The 17,348-nt window shown below is 41.4% G+C and overlaps 1 protein-coding gene across 3 annotated transcripts in view; it reads right to left on the reverse strand.

Moving 5' to 3' along the window:
- ADAMTS6 (ADAM metallopeptidase with thrombospondin type 1 motif 6) overlaps positions 1-7,223 on the reverse strand; it is a 140,665-nt gene extending 133,442 nt beyond the window's left edge. For 2 of the 3 annotated variants that reach the window (XM_027887722.1, XM_027887720.1), the window contains exons 1-3: positions 6,716-7,223; positions 1,106-1,470; positions 22-386 (exon numbers count right to left, since the gene is read on the reverse strand). In XM_027887722.1, the coding sequence (XP_027743523.1) occupies positions 22-386; positions 1,106-1,202 (462 nt within the window). In that variant the 5' untranslated portion in view covers positions 1,203-1,470; positions 6,716-7,223. Of the gene's footprint in view, positions 1-21; positions 387-1,105; positions 1,471-3,629; positions 3,659-6,715 lie in introns of those variants that run through there. The other variant, XM_027887721.1, reaches the window with a different exon arrangement.
- Positions 7,224-17,348: the final 10,125 nt, after the last annotated feature.

The following is a 17,348-nucleotide window of genomic DNA, read 5'->3' on the forward strand; positions in this document are numbered from 1 at the left end:
GAATACGTAATATGGACTTACCAGACCATTGCAGTTACTTAGGGCCACTTTAGTTGTACTGTGCTGGTCTTGCAAATATCCTGTGTAATGACAGTGGTCTAAGAAATCATGCTTCCATTGTGGTCCATCTTTCCCCCAGTACTCTACTGTAAAATGTCTGGACACCAAATCTGTGTTGAGAGTCAGGTTTAAATGAAAGTGCTTGCCATAGGCAGAAAGTTTAAAAAATAATTTAGATGCTGCCAGTTCTTGGTCATAAGGATCTGTGCTCCTCCTCCTTCTTGAAGGTTTAGGATTTTTCACAGTAAAGCTGAGGAAGGCTCCATTTTGATCAACCCTTATTGGGATTGTTAGTTGGTAGTGTTCAAGGTAAGACAGGAATTCCTCTTTGTAAACAAATCACAAGGTAAGATAGTCCAGAGAGTGGCCATAGAAGAGAAAATATAACAGGAAACAACAAGTAGTAGCATAAACATAAACCATATTTGGGTAAACTTCATCACTCTCATTAACAAAAGTAATTTTCATGTAAACGCATGAAGTAGCATTTTACTAAATAAAATAAAACGTTGTTTTCTTTCTTGGTAAATCAAGAAAACATGTTCAGTTTCCTATTAATTTGATCATCACTGCAAATATAAATGTTTTCAATATATATCCTTTTCTATTTATCAAAAACATGTAAACATTTGGGGCTAAATTCTAACTTAAGAACATATTTTTCCCACTGACACCATTCAAAAACAAAAGCTGTTAAATCCACTTGCAAGAATATAAACAGTATTAAGGAAAAGTATGATACTGTAAAAACAAAATTAGATTCTTATTTCCCAGTCTAAAAACATGTTAATGTTGTCATGGCAAGTCTCTCAACTATTATCAAGTACAAGATTTTACTAGATTTAATTTGCAAGGCTTTCCTACACTTAAAAGTAGACAGAAGGAAACTAGAAGGAAATTTAATCTGCATGACAATGAACCATGAAAAAACTGAGAGCAGAGCCCATATGATCTCACGAATTATATAAATGCGGTTTACAAAAAACTACACAAATACAATGCAAAAGCAGATGCTTCTTGCTAGCTACAGAGATCGGATCCCTACCTTGAGAACTGTATGAAAGCCTGCTGTCACTGTGAAATTCCGATGAAACCATGACTAGGCTCAAAATCCATGTCCACGTCTTCCTAAAAACTTCCATAATTTAGAAAAACAGAAAGCTTGTCTTTTTTTTTTTTTCTCCTTGGAGAGCTACCTCTGTGCTACAGAGTGAACTCCACTCCACAATTGCACCATAACAATATTTTATACTACTTCCAAATTAGTTATAGGATGTTCCACCTTTTGACAGGTACTTTCTTCTATATCTGAAGTCATTTTCTCAATTCAAAATAAGTATTCATAAGTTTCCTTAAGATATGGGTAAAATGTTAGACTGGAGAGTTATTGAATTTTCTCCATTTCTTCTCCTGAAAAACAAAAGAAAATGAGTCAAGACAAATTCTTTCTACTGAAACAGATCTATGCTGCAAGACACTAAACCATCATAGTGAACTACATAAGGCAACATTTTGAAATAACATTCACCCAGTATCAAATTTATGGTCCAATATCACAACCTTACAAAAAAAAAATGAAGTACTACCATTAGTTCATTGAATAGCAGATCCATACAGCTTATGATAACTTCATGTTCCTTTTATAAATTCTTACACCTATTTATTGTTTCTTATTGCTCAAATACTTTGTTCAGACTTCTTTCATCTATAATCAATACTCTGCACTCATTGATTTCAGCGGCTAATAACACGTCCCAATACACAGGAAAAAATACAGTTATCTGATCTTTCTGCAGCATGCATTTTCTTATTATTTAGGCCAGGGTTCTACTTACACAGGCAGGCTTCTCATTCACTTAAATGGGAATGCTGCATATTAGAACGCCAAAGAAAAAAATTCAGTATCTGAAGCTATTCGCCATACACATCCTAATTTTTCAAATATTTGTCAAAAATGTCTTGTCTAGATCTTACGTACAGCTTGGTGAAGTGAAATATATTTTTACCTTGGTTTTGCATGTCACAAGACTAAGCAAATAACATGTTACCTGCCTTTTCTCTTTTTTTTTTTCCTTTCTTTCTTTTTTTTTTTTTTTTGCATGTAAAATTGCAGCAATAGTTAAAACCAGCTCTATCTGCAGCCAAGGATTAAACAGAAGATCCATGCATTCAGCTAGCAGTCCAGTATCACAGGATACCAACCATGTGTTGTGTCAGCTGGTACTCATCAGTCCACTTAAGCACTTGCAGCACACCTATGCACAGAGCAAACTCTGCTGAGCCAGACAATGGAGAAACAGAACACCTAAGAAAGGAAGCCTGTTTAAAAACCACTTACAAAAGCTTAAAGAGTCACTTACACAGGCACCAGATAAATTTGCCTTTCTAAAATTCTGGGAATTATTTACAACATTCATTCAAACAGGTAATACAGCTAAAACCAATGGATTATTTGCAAAGTTTTATAAAGAGCTGTAGCATATAAGCTCCAGAAAAAAAAAAATCAGTATCACCCAAATCCTATTTACCAACATTACAATGAATATTGGATAAGTTCTTAGCCAATTTGAAAGACATATAATTGGTAACATACAAATTAGGTTAATCTGACCAATATCTACCTTTTCAAAAATCTTTCAAGACAGCACACAGGATTTAATCAGGTTTGTAAAGAGAATAAAATACACTTTGCAAACATACTTTGTCCTTTCTAGTATTTCTTTTTTTCTTTTTTTTTTTTTTTTTTGGGGGGGGAACTATAAGGATTTAGTGATGTCATTCATATATGGCAAGGCTTCAAAGCATATTAATAAAAAACTTCTCTGTTTACACGGCCAGGTAGAACCTTTATTTCTAAGTTAATAGTTACAGTTTTTAGATTTTTACAAGTTTTGAAGATATGTAATTAACCCCAGACTCTTCAGCTGCATTAATACACTAAATAATATGCCTTACTTCTAATTTGAGAACATAGTTTCAAATTCCTGTCACTGGATCTTGCTTCATCCTTATCTAATGAGCTGCTTTCCTTCTCCTTGTATGCACAGTCATAATCTGATACAAGCACCTCTTGACACCTCCTGATAAGTAACTCAACCTATTTGATTTATCTCACTCTGTATAATCCAGTTTCCAGATGTCTGAATACTTCTGCAGTTTTTCTCTGAACCCTTTCCAATTAATCAACATCCCTTTTCATCTGCAGACACCAGAACTGGACACTGTAGTCCAATAACGGCTCATTATTGCCATATATAGAGGTAATGTTGCCTTACAACTTTTACTTGGCCAAAATACCCTAACAGGGAGCTCATGTTCAGCCTGTTAGGCTGATAGTAAGTTATCCTAACATTGAGGTCTCCTGGAACGCAGTACCTAAGGAGTAAGGTTGCTCAGAATACTGGACATAAATTAAGAGTGCCCATCATTTAGACACCAAAGGCCCATGACAGCCTATAAACACATGTTGGTCAACAGTGTCCAACAGTCACTCATGTCTACTGTCCTTGAAGGGGGTCTCTGAAGCAGTCTCCATCATTTCAAACTTCACACAAGACCAATGTACTTACACATTTAGCTTTCTGGAAATTTCAGCAGAATTTTTTACTTCTTCTTCAAAAGTATTTATTGCCAACTTAACCACTGATATAAGCATTCTACACATAACCATATTAATGCTCTGGATTATAGACCAGTAATAGATGTGAAGGATAAAGCACTCAGGTGCAAAGATACTTTCAGTACGATATTTGGCAGGAACGTCAAAGCCTCCACTCTTTATATCCTTTTTTCTTTCCATCCTCCTTGGCAGCATATATGCATCATTCCTTTGTAAACTGCCATCAAGATGCAAAATTTGGTCAACATTAAACTTACAAAAAGTAGTATTTCCTCTGTCTTATGGTAAACTACACTTTCACCTGCAAGTAAAGGTAGACGTGGCTTCATATCCTGAACCACCACATAAAACCACAGCTCCCGCCTAATTATAAGAGCTCTGCCAAGCAGAAAAGTACAAGATGTTTTCCAAAATCTGGGATGCCAGTGACGAAGCAGTTGCACGACACTGGCATTTCTGTGGAGGCACTGATGATAACTGCAGCAGTCCTGTCACCCATGTCATGAGGTTCCTACCCATGAAATTTGGCAAGGAGAAAATGGCTCTACAGTTCCTGGAGCACAAGTCTTTTGAGAGGCAGCTGAGGAAGCTGGGGTGTTTAGGCTGGAGGAGGTTCAGGGGTGACCTTACGACTGTCTACAACCACCTGAAAAGAGTAGACAGTTGTAGAATTGTAGACAGATGGACGTCTTTTCCCAGACAACCAGCAACAGAACAAGAGGACAAAGCCAAAAGCTGCACCAGGGGAGGGTAAGGCTGGACATCAGGAGTATTTTCTTCACAGAAAGGATGATTAGACATTGCAAGGGGCTGCCCAGAGAAGTGTTGGGAGTCGCTGTCCTGGGAGTTGTTTAAGGAAAAACTGGAAGTGACACTTGATGCCATGGTCTAGTGAACATGGTGGTGTTGGTCATAGGTTGCAGTCCATGATATCAGAGGTCTTTTCCAATCTACCTGATTATGTGATAAAGCAGACTACGATGAGGTGACTATCCAAACTGCACAGAGCAGTCACCTTCCACCTAAGCAAAGGTGCCTTGGGCAACTAAGGCACCCCTTAACCTGAATGTAGCTCAAGTTTTAGGGCAAGGAAGCATTCGACACCGCTGTCCCAGGAGCACCGCCACATCAGGGGCGCCCACCACACAACCGCCAGGCTCCGGCGCGCTTTGGCGACGGTAGCGCCGAGGCGGCCAAAAAAGACACCGCACCGTCAGATCACAGAGCCCAGACGGCGGCTACGCCTCGAGGCGGGGTCGGCGAGAGCGATGAAAACGTCGAGTGCGAAAGAGACCCGCCACCCCGGTGGGCAGGACAGAGAGTTGTCCCTCATGCCCCCGCTCCCGGCGGTTCGGCCCCGCCACCTTCCCGCCCTCCCCAGCCGGGCCGAGCGGGCGGCGGGATCGCCGCGGTGAGGCGCGGGCAAGGGTGGCCGCCCGCGCCAGCTGTACGAGTGGTTGCTAAGGAAATGGGGAGGACGGCGGGAGGGGACGGGGCCAGGGACGGGCATCAATCACACAAATTCAATTACAGGTATCGGGGCTGGCCGTGAACAGCGCCGAAGAGTTTCAAAGAGCCGAGGATTAGCCGTGCCCCCGGGAGCTTCCCCAGGCGAAACCTGCGGCACGCAGACTGCTCCGGGAGGAGCTCGGTGAACAGAATGGGGGGCGGGGGAGCGGCGGGGAGTGGGACACGTACAAAGGGAAACGACGGAACCGTCCTCCCCGGGAAATGACCAAAAGCCGAGGCGCGAGGGGTAGAATTACCGCCGTGCGGGCTCCGGTGTACGAGGGGGCTGTCGCCGTGTGAGCCCCCCCGCCTGCCCCACGGGCCCCCGCCGGCCGTGCCCAAGGAGCAGCTGTCACTGCATCTTCTGCATCTTGCAAAAAAACCCCACTCCCGCCCCCCACCCAAAAAAAGTCAACAGGCTAGAAAAATACTTGGCTACACAAACAGCCCATTACACGCGCACGTTATCTGTACACTTCTGCAGAGAGTTATAAAAATAGTACTGAAGCAAGTTGGAGATCACCAGACACACATCCCTCAAAGAAAATTCAGAAAGAAAGAAAAGAAGAGCCTTCCTCCCTAGAGAGGCTGAAGAGAAGAGTCTGGTTGCTGTGGTGGAGCTGATCCTAAAGTTAACTTTCAGCAGCCCACTTCCAGACAGCAGCGCTGAATCTATTTGGATAAAACGCGTGTGACCCAGACACTTGGCGTTTGGCCAAAAACGTTGCACCGGCAGCCCAAATAAAAACAAGAGTCTGACTCTCTCCCTCTCTCTCTGTGCCTCTCCCTTCTCTCTTGTACAACAATGAAAGAAAGTAGCGAAGACAAAATCCGCACACACATCACCGAGAGCCCACTTACCTCCTCCCACCAAACAGTCGCTTTGAACCCCGGGCCACTGCAGACAGACACACACCAACAAACACGAGCGTGCAGGGTTAAGAGTCTGGCAAATCCCAAGCGGCTCGAAGTAAATCAAAACCACACGCTTCCATCTTCCTGATGAGACCGGCGAGAGTCCGACATCCCCGCCAGCATGGGCTGCGGGACGGCGGCCGCGCCGACCCTCCGAGCCCCGACACAAAGTGTGCACTTGTCTGACCGCAGCACGGACACCGCCGGACACGAAACGGCCGGGAGCGGGGCTTCCTCAGCTCCGCAGCAGTCCGGAATAGCCCTGGATTGTCGCTGAGGTTTGGGGGCTGCTTTGGTTATCGTCTGTTGTTTGGTTTTGTTTTGATAGTTTTTCCTTTCCTTCCTCTACCAACGACTTACTACTAAAAGTATTTTAAAAAATCTAAAACATAAAAAAAGTGAGACCGTACTTCATCAATCACGTCTCTTATCGGTTGAAAAATCCTCACATCCCCTTCCCCCATCCTTAAAGCTTCTTTCCGAAATTACTCCAAATGCACTTCGCCTAACGCAGTACAAACCTCTCCCCGCTCCCCAAAGCCCTGGACGCACCATTATTCGGGACACAAGAAAAGCAAAAAGTTTCATTGAATAGCGTGAAATCTTCCTTACCGTTTTCATCTTCAATTTCTGATATAAAGTAAGTTTCAAACAATAGAGATTGCACAGGACGATCCCCGTATTCCTCTCTGCTTTTCCCCTCTGTGCAAGCAACCATCAGGGTTATATTCTCCAACAGAATAAAATTCTCTAGACTTCCTAAAAGGGGTTTTTAGAAAACGGGCTGGCTTTGCAGCAAGGATGCCATCAATTCACCCAAGCTATAACCCTGCACATTTTGTCTTTCCAACAAAAAGAGGGGGGGAGGAAGGAGGGAAAAACAGGCTTATATTGGGGTGGGGGTGGGTGCCCTCCTCTTGAGCAGCCTCCTCTGTGCAAAATACCATGTGAATATTATCTGAGTTGGGGGGAGAGAGGGGGGAGTGAGAGACAGAGAGAGGGGAGAGAGGAGGAGGGGGTGGAAGAGGGAAGGCAGGCAGAGCAGGAAGGACTCAGCGGAGTTTGGATGGAGTAGCCGCAACGCTTTCGCAGCCGGCGCCGGGCCAAGCGACGGCGGGGGAGCCTCGGGCGGCGGGGCCTTGGCCGCCTCGCGGGGACGGCGCGGGGCCCGCTGACGTCAGCCTGCAGATGTGCCGGGCCGATGCCATCGCGCATGCGCACCCGTCACGTGGCGGCGGGGAGGGGAGCGGGAGCAGACAGGGTGGGGGCGGTGGGAGCCGTGGCCGGACCCTAGCCTGGGGCTGCCTGTGGGAGCGTGGACCGGACTTCCCGGGGGAGCCGCCGCGGTACCGCCGGCCGGCCGAGGAGTCTGGCGGCAGGCGCCGACAAGGGGTGCTACGGGGGGCGGCGGGCTGTCGTGGCCCCCTGCTGCCATCCATACCCTTGCCTGTCCCGCGCCCTGCAACGGGCATTACGGAAGGAAAACTCGTAAACACCATGTCCAGCGGAGCGGAGGAGGTGTCTGAAGTTTGCGCCGCCAGCGGGAGTCGGGGCTGGGGGTCCCGTTTTGGCCGCATCGCACTTTCCCCGGCGGCAGGGAACCGTGTGGGGATCGGGGCATCGCCACCCGTGTGGCAGGACGGGAGGGTGGGCTTGGCAGGGGCGGCCTGCGGCATCGCCTCTGCTCCGCCAAGCCACCGGTGCCGGGGACAGGGTCAAACACAGGGGGTGGGTTGGAACCTGAGACCTGCCCTCTTCACCACCAAGTTAATTTCCGATAGCCGAAAAAAGAGAAAAATAAACCCGAATTATTCATGAACCTGGGTTCTAAGGTTTCAAGCTTCTGCAAACTATTACCCAAATGGTGCGGGCGCGCGTTTTCCTCCGCAGCCGGAGGTAGTAGTGTAATTGCACCTTCTGGGGAATCTACAATAGCTGGCTGGGCTGCGGAATGATGGCAGGGAAAGGTCCAAGAGCATAGCTACCCCGGGACTTCTCTGAGGATCAAAGGAGCAGGATCAGCCTGCGGAGTCAAACAGCCTGCTGGACTCTGAGGGTCACCAAAGGCTGGCTGTGTGCCCTGTAAGATGGGGGAATCGGGTCTGGCTGGAATTCATACTTGCAAATAAACTCTGCACGGTTACCTTTGAATATGAGGCACTACTGTAGTGAAATTAGATTCTATATACAAGTATGCGAAATTTCTTTTAGCAATTTCTAGCAAAATAAGCACAGCCTTCTAAATAGCGAGTCACATTTGTAATCGTTCGTTTTGACACTTAGCATAGAGAACACTTGTGGGATCCTTTTACAGTTGCTGGGCAAATTAATTTAACAGTGGTTCGGGGAGTAGCAGAGTATATCGTTGCATTTAAAACCGGAGCTATAAAACCAACGCTCCTTCGGAATAGGGGCATTCAGAGAGAGAAACGCTTTATTCAGGAAATACATCTTCAACCTGCTCCCCCCGGGTTAATTGCTCATACCAAGGGCGCCATCCTGTGTCGGCGAGAGGGGGAGAGCGCTCGGGGCGTGCAGGGATGCTTGGCTGTCCCGGACTTGGGAGACAGTTTCGCCCTTCTTCGTCTTCATCCTGTTTGTGCATGGCAATTCCCACTTTGGTGCGTACGTCTGGGTACATTTACATAATTAAAAAATGTATTTCTAATGTTGGGAAGAGTATTTTTAATTAATATTCCATAGTTCCTGCTGCAAATCATTATATACGATGATCACATGGATAAGCTCACCAACCAAGCCCTGCAGCAGAGAAGCCAGGTGTACCTGAGTTACATTATATGTCTTCATGGACAGGCAGAGCGCTTCTGCTCAACCCATTCTGCAGACTCGGTGGTACATGCAGAGACAGTAGGGCAGCCTATCCTTTGGAGAGGACAGACTGTGAAGAGACCTTTTTTTTCACATTCTGCGTCAGGACAAAATAGGCTTTTGAACAGACACATCACAGCCAATTGCCTCATGGTTATGGTATCCTCTAGGGATCTGGGAGACATGCCTTCAAATCCAACCCTGCCTGAACCAGACTGGGGAATGTTCATGTTGCTGTCTGAGCTGGGAACTATTCTGGTGTGAAAGGCCAACCTCTTCGTGGTTGGACCTGCTCCACTGTGTATAACTGAATAAATACTCATCAAGCTAAAAAGAAAGACAGCTTATCACTGTCTGGTTAGGGCCCTCCCATGTATTAAACTCCCTGCTCTAAATCCAGCAAAACAAAGCAAAGATATATGGGCTCTGCAAAACCTAGCTGCTTGCTCAGACCAACAAGTTATTTATTCCCTGTCCCAGACAATTACATTTTCTTTCCTAAGCCCACTGGTGTATATATACTGGTCAAAACTTGTATATTACCAGGAAAAGCTTTGGCTCATCTTAAAAAAATTCCTGACTGTCTGTGATTGAAATTCCCGACAGAATTCCTGATAGACTTACCTGTTTTGCTTTATTGCATAAAACAAAATTTCAGAGTGAACCTCATTCAGATAAAAGTAGTGAGCTTATTTGGTGACTGTTGTATTTGTGTCCTCAAACCAATTATCTGTATACATTTTTATGAGATGCAACTTTTTAATAAAAAAAATTGCACAGGAAGTTTTATGCAGATTCTTAGTACAAATTTTTCTTTGCTGCAGTTAGTAGTCTTTCTAGCAGGGATAGCAAGTCTGTGAATTTTGGTAGTATGTATAAACCACTTGGGCAACTGTGTCTCAGAAGTTCTGGACAGGATGACAAATTTATTGAGCGCAGAGCATATCACTGTATGACCAACAAAGTAGTTAGCTAAAGCAGTCTTGACTTTAGGCCTTTGAATCCTTTAGTGTGCCAGTCAGCAATTTGTAAAATTAGCAAGCACACTTTTTATTTAAATAAATACTCATATTGAATTTGAATTTAGCATTGTTACATGTATTCAGAGGTATTTGGGGTTAATTACAGGAATCTTAACTGAAATATATATAGAAGAAGGAGCAACAAGTCCTTGGTGAACAGTGCCTTTCTGTAAGATGAGGTTCTTGTTACCTGTAGTTTTGGATGTACGTGCTTAGAAGTGTGTTTGTTTTGTTTTGTTTTGTTTTTTTCAAGTATTCTTGCCTAGTCAATGAAGATCTGAAGACTGTAGCCTGTCATATTTAGAAATATCCCATCAGTGTTTGGGGAGAGAATAATCCTTTTTAAAAATTACATGTAAAATGATGTTGTAAATTACATAAATACAATTGTTAAAATACTTTGGTTGACTATATAGCTGAAAAAATAATACATTATAAACTTGCATTTATATGTGCTATAGTTTCTGTGTTTTATCTGTCCTTGTATGGAGAAAAGCTCTGGATGTGCATAAAGGCTTCATTTTTAGTCCCCTGAAATAAGACTCTAGGGGTGCTTGAAGACAGTGGTGCTATTGAGATCCAGTATCTTTCACTTCCTTGTAAAAAGCCTGAATTCAGATTGCTTACAAATCTCATCTCCCCTTGCAGGAAGAGATATAAAAACATTTCTAGAAATAACCCTGGGCCATGTGTTGCACTGTGCCTGACACATCGTATTTCAAAGGGAGAATGCATATCCAAGTGTACTCTCAGTTGGAAAATTCACCTCTTTTGAGTTGAACTATCCTTGATGGCCCTCTAAAACAAATTCACAGCGATACATTTGGCTTCAAGTGTGGCTTTGAGGCTACTTCTGCCCAGCAATGTGGATATTGCCAAGAATGTCTTGATTTAAATAAGAAAAGCCTTGCCAAAGGCAGGATGGTAGACTTTCCTTTTCCGTGACGCTCCCCAAAGCAGCTGTGTGTATTATGCTGATGCAACGCTAATCCTCACCCAAGCCTCCTTGTTCCTGCAAGCCCCTGTGAACCTGGCCAACCTGCTTATTTTAGTATAAGGTTTGGAAATAAAACTAGAAGACTTCATGTAAGCTTGGAATCCTTCATCATGTCCAGACCAGTTTCCTCACCAGTGGAATACAGATGAGACAGAGCGGAGAGATGAGAGAATATGAATGTAGTGACAATAACACTTAAAGCTTGCTCAAGACGTGGGAGGGATGGACAGCGAGAAGGATAAAATTAAATATCTCTATATTAAATCTGAGGTGAGGAATCTTAGACTAATCAAACTCATTAGGGAACTCCTGTAGCAGAATGGATGATGGATGTTGGCCTCAAATTTTGCTGGCAAATAAGATGAAACTGATCCTATCCTCATTAAGATTTAAGTAGAAAGTGTAGGGGAAAAAAATAAAGTTCCACACCAGAACAGGAACAATAGTAAGCAGAGAAGAAGAGGGAGGTTTTTTTATTTCAAAGACAGCGGTTTTACTGCTTTGTCTGTTTCCAGCTTTCCAAGTCAAGAGATAAGATACCAGAAAGATTAGGTCTGTAGGCATAGCATTTTATTCAAAACAAACATTTCCCAGCTAAATGTATTACAGTTTTTCTGTATATTCTCATTACATTATTTTCCTATTTCCAGAGAAAATTGTTTGTAAGATCTGAACAATCTGTAAGACTTAGAACAAAGCTGAGACAAATTATACAATTCATGGAAAATGTGTATGGAAAATCTCTACGAAAAAAATTGGCAAATGATATTCCTCAAAAATTAGTGTACACAGAAGCATATAAAAGCCGTGCAGAAAATCTTAGCAAATACATAAGAATTCATTTATTTTGATTTTAGAATGAAAAATCTGGAATCAAGTCACAGGAAGAGCTAGCTGTTACTGTGCAGAACACTGCAACATTGTGCAGTCTGGCACACAGTTCCAGGTATGACATTCCTAGTGCAGAAGTAAGCACCTTGGTCTCAGGTGCCTGAGTGACTTGTTTAGTTTCTGAGTTGAAGGAAAATTAAGGTAGTGATACTGATGAGCATCACAGACTGCTCATTCAGCATCTGCTTGACTGTAAGGTAATTCCCCTTCTATTGGTATGCTTTATATAAAAATGTGGACACATACACCAATGTCAGAGATTGTAAAATTGGATCATGAAATGAGAACAGATTTATTTTGAATGGAAAGAATTGGACTTTCCGTATTCCTGGACTGTATAGGTGGAAAAGATTTATTAAAGAGTCTGGAGCATATGGTGCATACTGCTTTGGACACAGATTACAACTTTGTTTAATTTAGGTGGTTTTCTGTCATTCTTTCTATTGCAGTGTCTTGCAACAGTATATAAATGGAACTGTCTGTAATAAATGCTGTTAAGCCAATGGTTTGAGAAACAATTGAAAAAAAAGACCAGTACTCACCTCTTCCCTTGTAAATTTAGTGTATGCAAAGACTAATTGTGAAAGCAGTAGGGTGTTAAGCTAATGTGGTTAGTAAATGTATTTCTTTCCTCTTATCTCACAAGTAACTTTTTTTTTTTTACAGGATTATCACAGCAATAATTATTTAGAAATGGCTGGATTTGTGTGAAGTTGGTTTGTGCAGCAGTAAGTGCTCTGACCCTCATATATGTCCCCAGCTTGGAATTGGTTAGACACTGCAGATTGGCGAGTAGAAAGGGGAACTGCCCTATGTGCTTGTCCTGTCTTTTGCCTAGTTAACCCAGTTATACCCTTGTAGCCACTCCTGGAGTCAAAAAATTCAGAACCAAGTGAATCTTTTGGTGTGACCCAGCAGTTGTTTTTATGTTAAAAGCAGTCCTCACTTTTTTCAGGTCATGTAAGTGGCATAACTTAAATGCAATCCACTGGCACCCACAGAGTCCACTGCACTGTTGTTTTTCACACTGAGGCAGCTCAGGAGCATACATTTACTATATTTAGCTGCTCTGCTGTAAGACCAGTGATCTTCCATTAAAGAACAATGCTAAAAAGAAGTCCTAGAAGAGAACAGTTACTGGCCCCCTAGTAATGACCGCAGCTATTTGTTAAATGAACCTCTCAAAGCTCTCTTCCCCTTACACAAAGCCTGGGAGAAAGAGCAAATATCATGATGGTTCAAATTTGTATAACACTTTCATAGTACTTAGTCCTATGAATCTTCTGTTATTCCACTAATTATTCTTGAAATACAATCAGTCTTGTATATATTTTTGTTTATTATTTGTCCAAAGGGTATGGCTATAGTCTAAAGGAAAAATTAAAGTAAAGGACTTTCAATATAAGATTAAGGGTCAGAACATAAGATTTCCAGCATCAAAAAATATCTTCTTCACGTTTGCTGAAAACTCATCTGTGCATTAAAATCACAAACAACTTTTTGTTTCTAAGGAGTCAAAAGATTTCCTTTCTTTGTTATAGGCCCATATTCTGGGCACAATCTGTGAATTGAAATATGAACTGGAGTTAGCACACTGCTGTTCCTGCTGTAGCTATTAAGTGATTAATAACATCAATACACGAGTTATACTGCAAAAGGATAAAATTCAATTTTTCTCAAAAACTATCAGGATGCTTAGTATTATGGTCCAACAGACTTGTACAGTCTGTGTTATCAGTTTTGCATTATAACATAAAATAACCATAAAACCTTCCAGGGATATGAAGATGGTGATGTGGGAGTGTTCATGGATGTTTGAGGGCAAATGAAGAGCAACTTGATCCTGTGTTTGTACTTACATGTACTTACATGATGAGCCAAGATCAAAAGAGGCTTCATCTTCCATGTGGTCATCGCTGGAAACTCAGACATAGATTCATGCTGATTTTTGCAGCAAACTTCTGAGCTCTTGGAAGACTAACTTCTCTTCATCTTTTTTCCCCTTTTTTAAAAAAACAAGCAAACAAAGAAGCACTCTTCCACCTGGCCTGAAACTCAGTTCATGGTAATAACTTCTATGTAATATTTGTGTAAACTTTGTAATTATTAACATATCAAGAGATTTGACAGCCAAAATAAAAGTACTCAAAACAAATGGTGTAACAGCTAAAGAAATCTACAAGCTTACAGAAAATTCTGGATATTTATTTTTAGCTCATTGTATGCACAGCTGGATCTATACAATTTCATTCACAGATTAGGTTATCTGACAATAAATAGAACAAACTTGTATACAAATTCTTGCATGAACAGTTTTATGCACAGATTTTATTATACACTTCACACAGCTCTTCCCATACTGCCAGTCTGTAAAAAGTTTGACTAATAGCAGGTACCTACAGCCATCTTAATTTAACAGTGTATTTATAATGACAACCAGGTAAACTCAAAAGGAAGACAAACACAGACAGAGATATCCCACCTGCAGTGTGAATTTTTTCTGCTGTCCTTATAAAAGAGATCTTAAAGGTTTGCTTGTTTCTGATGCCAGCTAGTGCTCATCCTGAGCAGTGCAGAAGTTGAAAGTTTAGTTTTGTGCTTTACCAGGTGTCATTGGTGTTTCCTAATGGATTAAATGGGACTGCAAGGGACCAAGGTGTAATTATGTATTAGTTACTTCATAATTCAAGGATCTGCTTAACTCAGTTTAAATTTGTGCAACATCACATCTTCAATTCAGCTGGTACAAATTTTAAGGTCAAAGTATATTTTAATAAATTTATAAAAATATACAACATCTTTGTAAAAATGAGGTATTTTACAGCCTCTTCCACCTCTAAAGGGCTACTTATTCCCTTATCTTGGGCTCGTACCTCTTCAGAAGTATTTATCTGCATCACCTGTGGGTATAGCCTGTCCTTTCTATTTAAAGTCTAGACACAGGGCATTTCTATTTCTCATTTCCCAAAAGCTATCCCTGGGCAGTTCTGTTTCTCTGTCCCCAGACAGAATGTCTAACTTTCAGAGGTGAGAAACAGAATTGGGATTCTCTCTGAATAGGCCTGGGGGAGGGCACAGGGGTAATCTTTGCTTTTGTTCTGCCCCAGAATCTCGGCTTTGCACATGAATGAATACTTTTCTATTGGGATCTTTCTTTTGGGGAATGAAACAAATTAACTGCAAAAGAATACAAGGGAATTCACTTTGTGCACTGTCTTTGCAAAGGTTTTCCTTGAGGCTCATGAAAAAAGAAATTCAGAAGCTTGAAATGCTTAGTGCAAAACTTCCAGAACAAGCAGGGCAATGCAGCATTCCCCACACTCTACTCTACAATTAATCTACACACAAATCTCTTACCAGCTACAAATTTCCTGCAGCTAAATCTCTTACCATCTTTCTTACCAAAGATGGGATGTAAAATGCATTACTGTAATTATTCTTAAGCTGTAGTTTTGAAGATCAAAGTTTTCTATTTCTTTAATTGCTTCACCCTAACTAAGAAGGACAGAGACTAGGTGTTTAATTTTATTTATTTATTTATTTATTTTTTTTTAAAGTTCAAGAATCTGGGAAATTTACTGAAATATGAGGTGCGGAAAATTATTTTTTCATCCTAAGAACAAAACCCTGGGTGATAAAATTCCCACACTCTATAAAGTGTGATTAAATATTTTGGTTTTTTTTCCTCAACAATCCCCCTCATTATGATTGTGCTATTAAACATGACACATGTCCTAATAAATGGGCCTGGATGGATGCATTGTTACCAAAGTGTCTTCTGCCCCTTGCTAACACTAGCCTTTAAGCATCAGAAGTTTCTTCAGTTTTTTCATGCATGTATTTTACGTGGAACACAGGAATTAATCTTGTATGACTCAATATGAAAAAGCTGCACAAAAAGATGACGGTTGTTTGTGTTTTCTTGGCTACAAAGTATTTAATATTGTATTTATTGAATCTGACAGTATTTTCACATGAGCCAGTGGCACTGTGATCAACCATAATGAATACTGTTTTGTCCATTGACAGCGAACTACCCTTGGGATCAACACTAGATCGTGGCTATTGCAATTCTGTCTCACTCTCTGACCCTGTTCACAGAGAAAGTGAATCCTTCCTCTGACCTCTGAGAGACGTTAAGAATATTAGTGGTAAGTATGCGCATTGTTAGTGGTGTGTCCCATCCAGTAGTCATTACCTCTTAGCTTTAAAGAACTTTTCACATATGAGAAACAGTTTACTGTAGATGAGTTGGCAAGATCTCATGGGCTTAGTATCTTCAATGCGTATTAAAAAAAGAGAACTGTTTTATTCAGGTCTATTTATATAGATTTATATAGATTTCATAAAATGATATATAAGTATAAATGTAAACTATGCATAATAGTATATGTATATTTATACATAAAAGTATAAATGCAAACTGTGCTGGTAGTGGGAAGGTGGGCAGGGCTGCTATTTAATTATTTTACTTTCTATAAAATAGTGCTTCGCTATATTAAAAAACCACCAAACCTGATATTGCCTTATGGTTAGAGTAATGTGTTTAAACTGAGATTTCTAGCTTTTCTCATCTTTGTTTTTGAACAAGCTTTTTCTGAAACATTCAGATGGTTTGATAGTAGTGAACTTATAAGCACCATAGATTTACATTTAAGAAGTCCTTATATCTGAGAATGGGGAAAGGGCTCTCCTCTTATTGACTGATCATGTGGTTTAGATTCAGCTTTTCTGACAGGCGTATAGGCCTTCAAAGCAAGTAGTTTTCCTATGAAGGCTGAATAAAAGAGGTCTGTATTACCCAGATTATTTTTTTTAAACATAATCTAATTTAACTTGGACTAATTACCTGTATAGTTGGAAGGTAATTTGCATGATTAACAAACACTGCTGTTTATGCCTTTGGGAAAAAATAGAAATAATTAAAAGGAATTGCCATTTTAAAATGGGGAGGGGGGGAGTGTTTTATATACTTCTTATCCATCTTTCCTCCTGGTGTTTTACTAAATTAAGCATACTTTACTGGTTTTTCATAATACTGGTAACAAGATCAGAATCTCCCTACAAATATTGCATTTCCATTAGAACAGATACTTTTTATTTACCAACGTCACACTTGGTCATCAGGCAATCATCCCACATCAGGCAGCATAATACATTAAATCTCTGAGCTATAAAGTCGTAGACTGGCCAGCTGGAAGCAAAATAGGTTTCCCCTTACCCATTGCCAATGCTTCTGGACTCAACCAATTCCCTGAAGAAAAATGACTATATACTTGGCACACAGCAACTACTAAATTTAAATTCCTCCTGCCTCTATATACTAAGCTTTCTATCTGATTCAAAAGTGAACTCCTATGATTTGGCCAGCTTTGACTAAGAAAGGGATCTTAGCCATCAGTGAATTTACTGAAAAATGATCCTTTCCCTTTCCCTTTCCCTTTCCCTTTCCCTTTCCCTTTCCCTTTCCCTTTCCCTTTCCCTTTCCCTTTCCCTTTCCCTTTCC

This window comes from Empidonax traillii, unplaced genomic scaffold, assembly GCF_003031625.1.
Source record: "Empidonax traillii isolate 1590-97213 ecotype Southwest subspecies unplaced genomic scaffold, ASM303162v1 scaffold220:size741200, whole genome shotgun sequence".
Taxonomy (NCBI): Eukaryota; Metazoa; Chordata; class Aves; order Passeriformes; family Tyrannidae; genus Empidonax; species Empidonax traillii.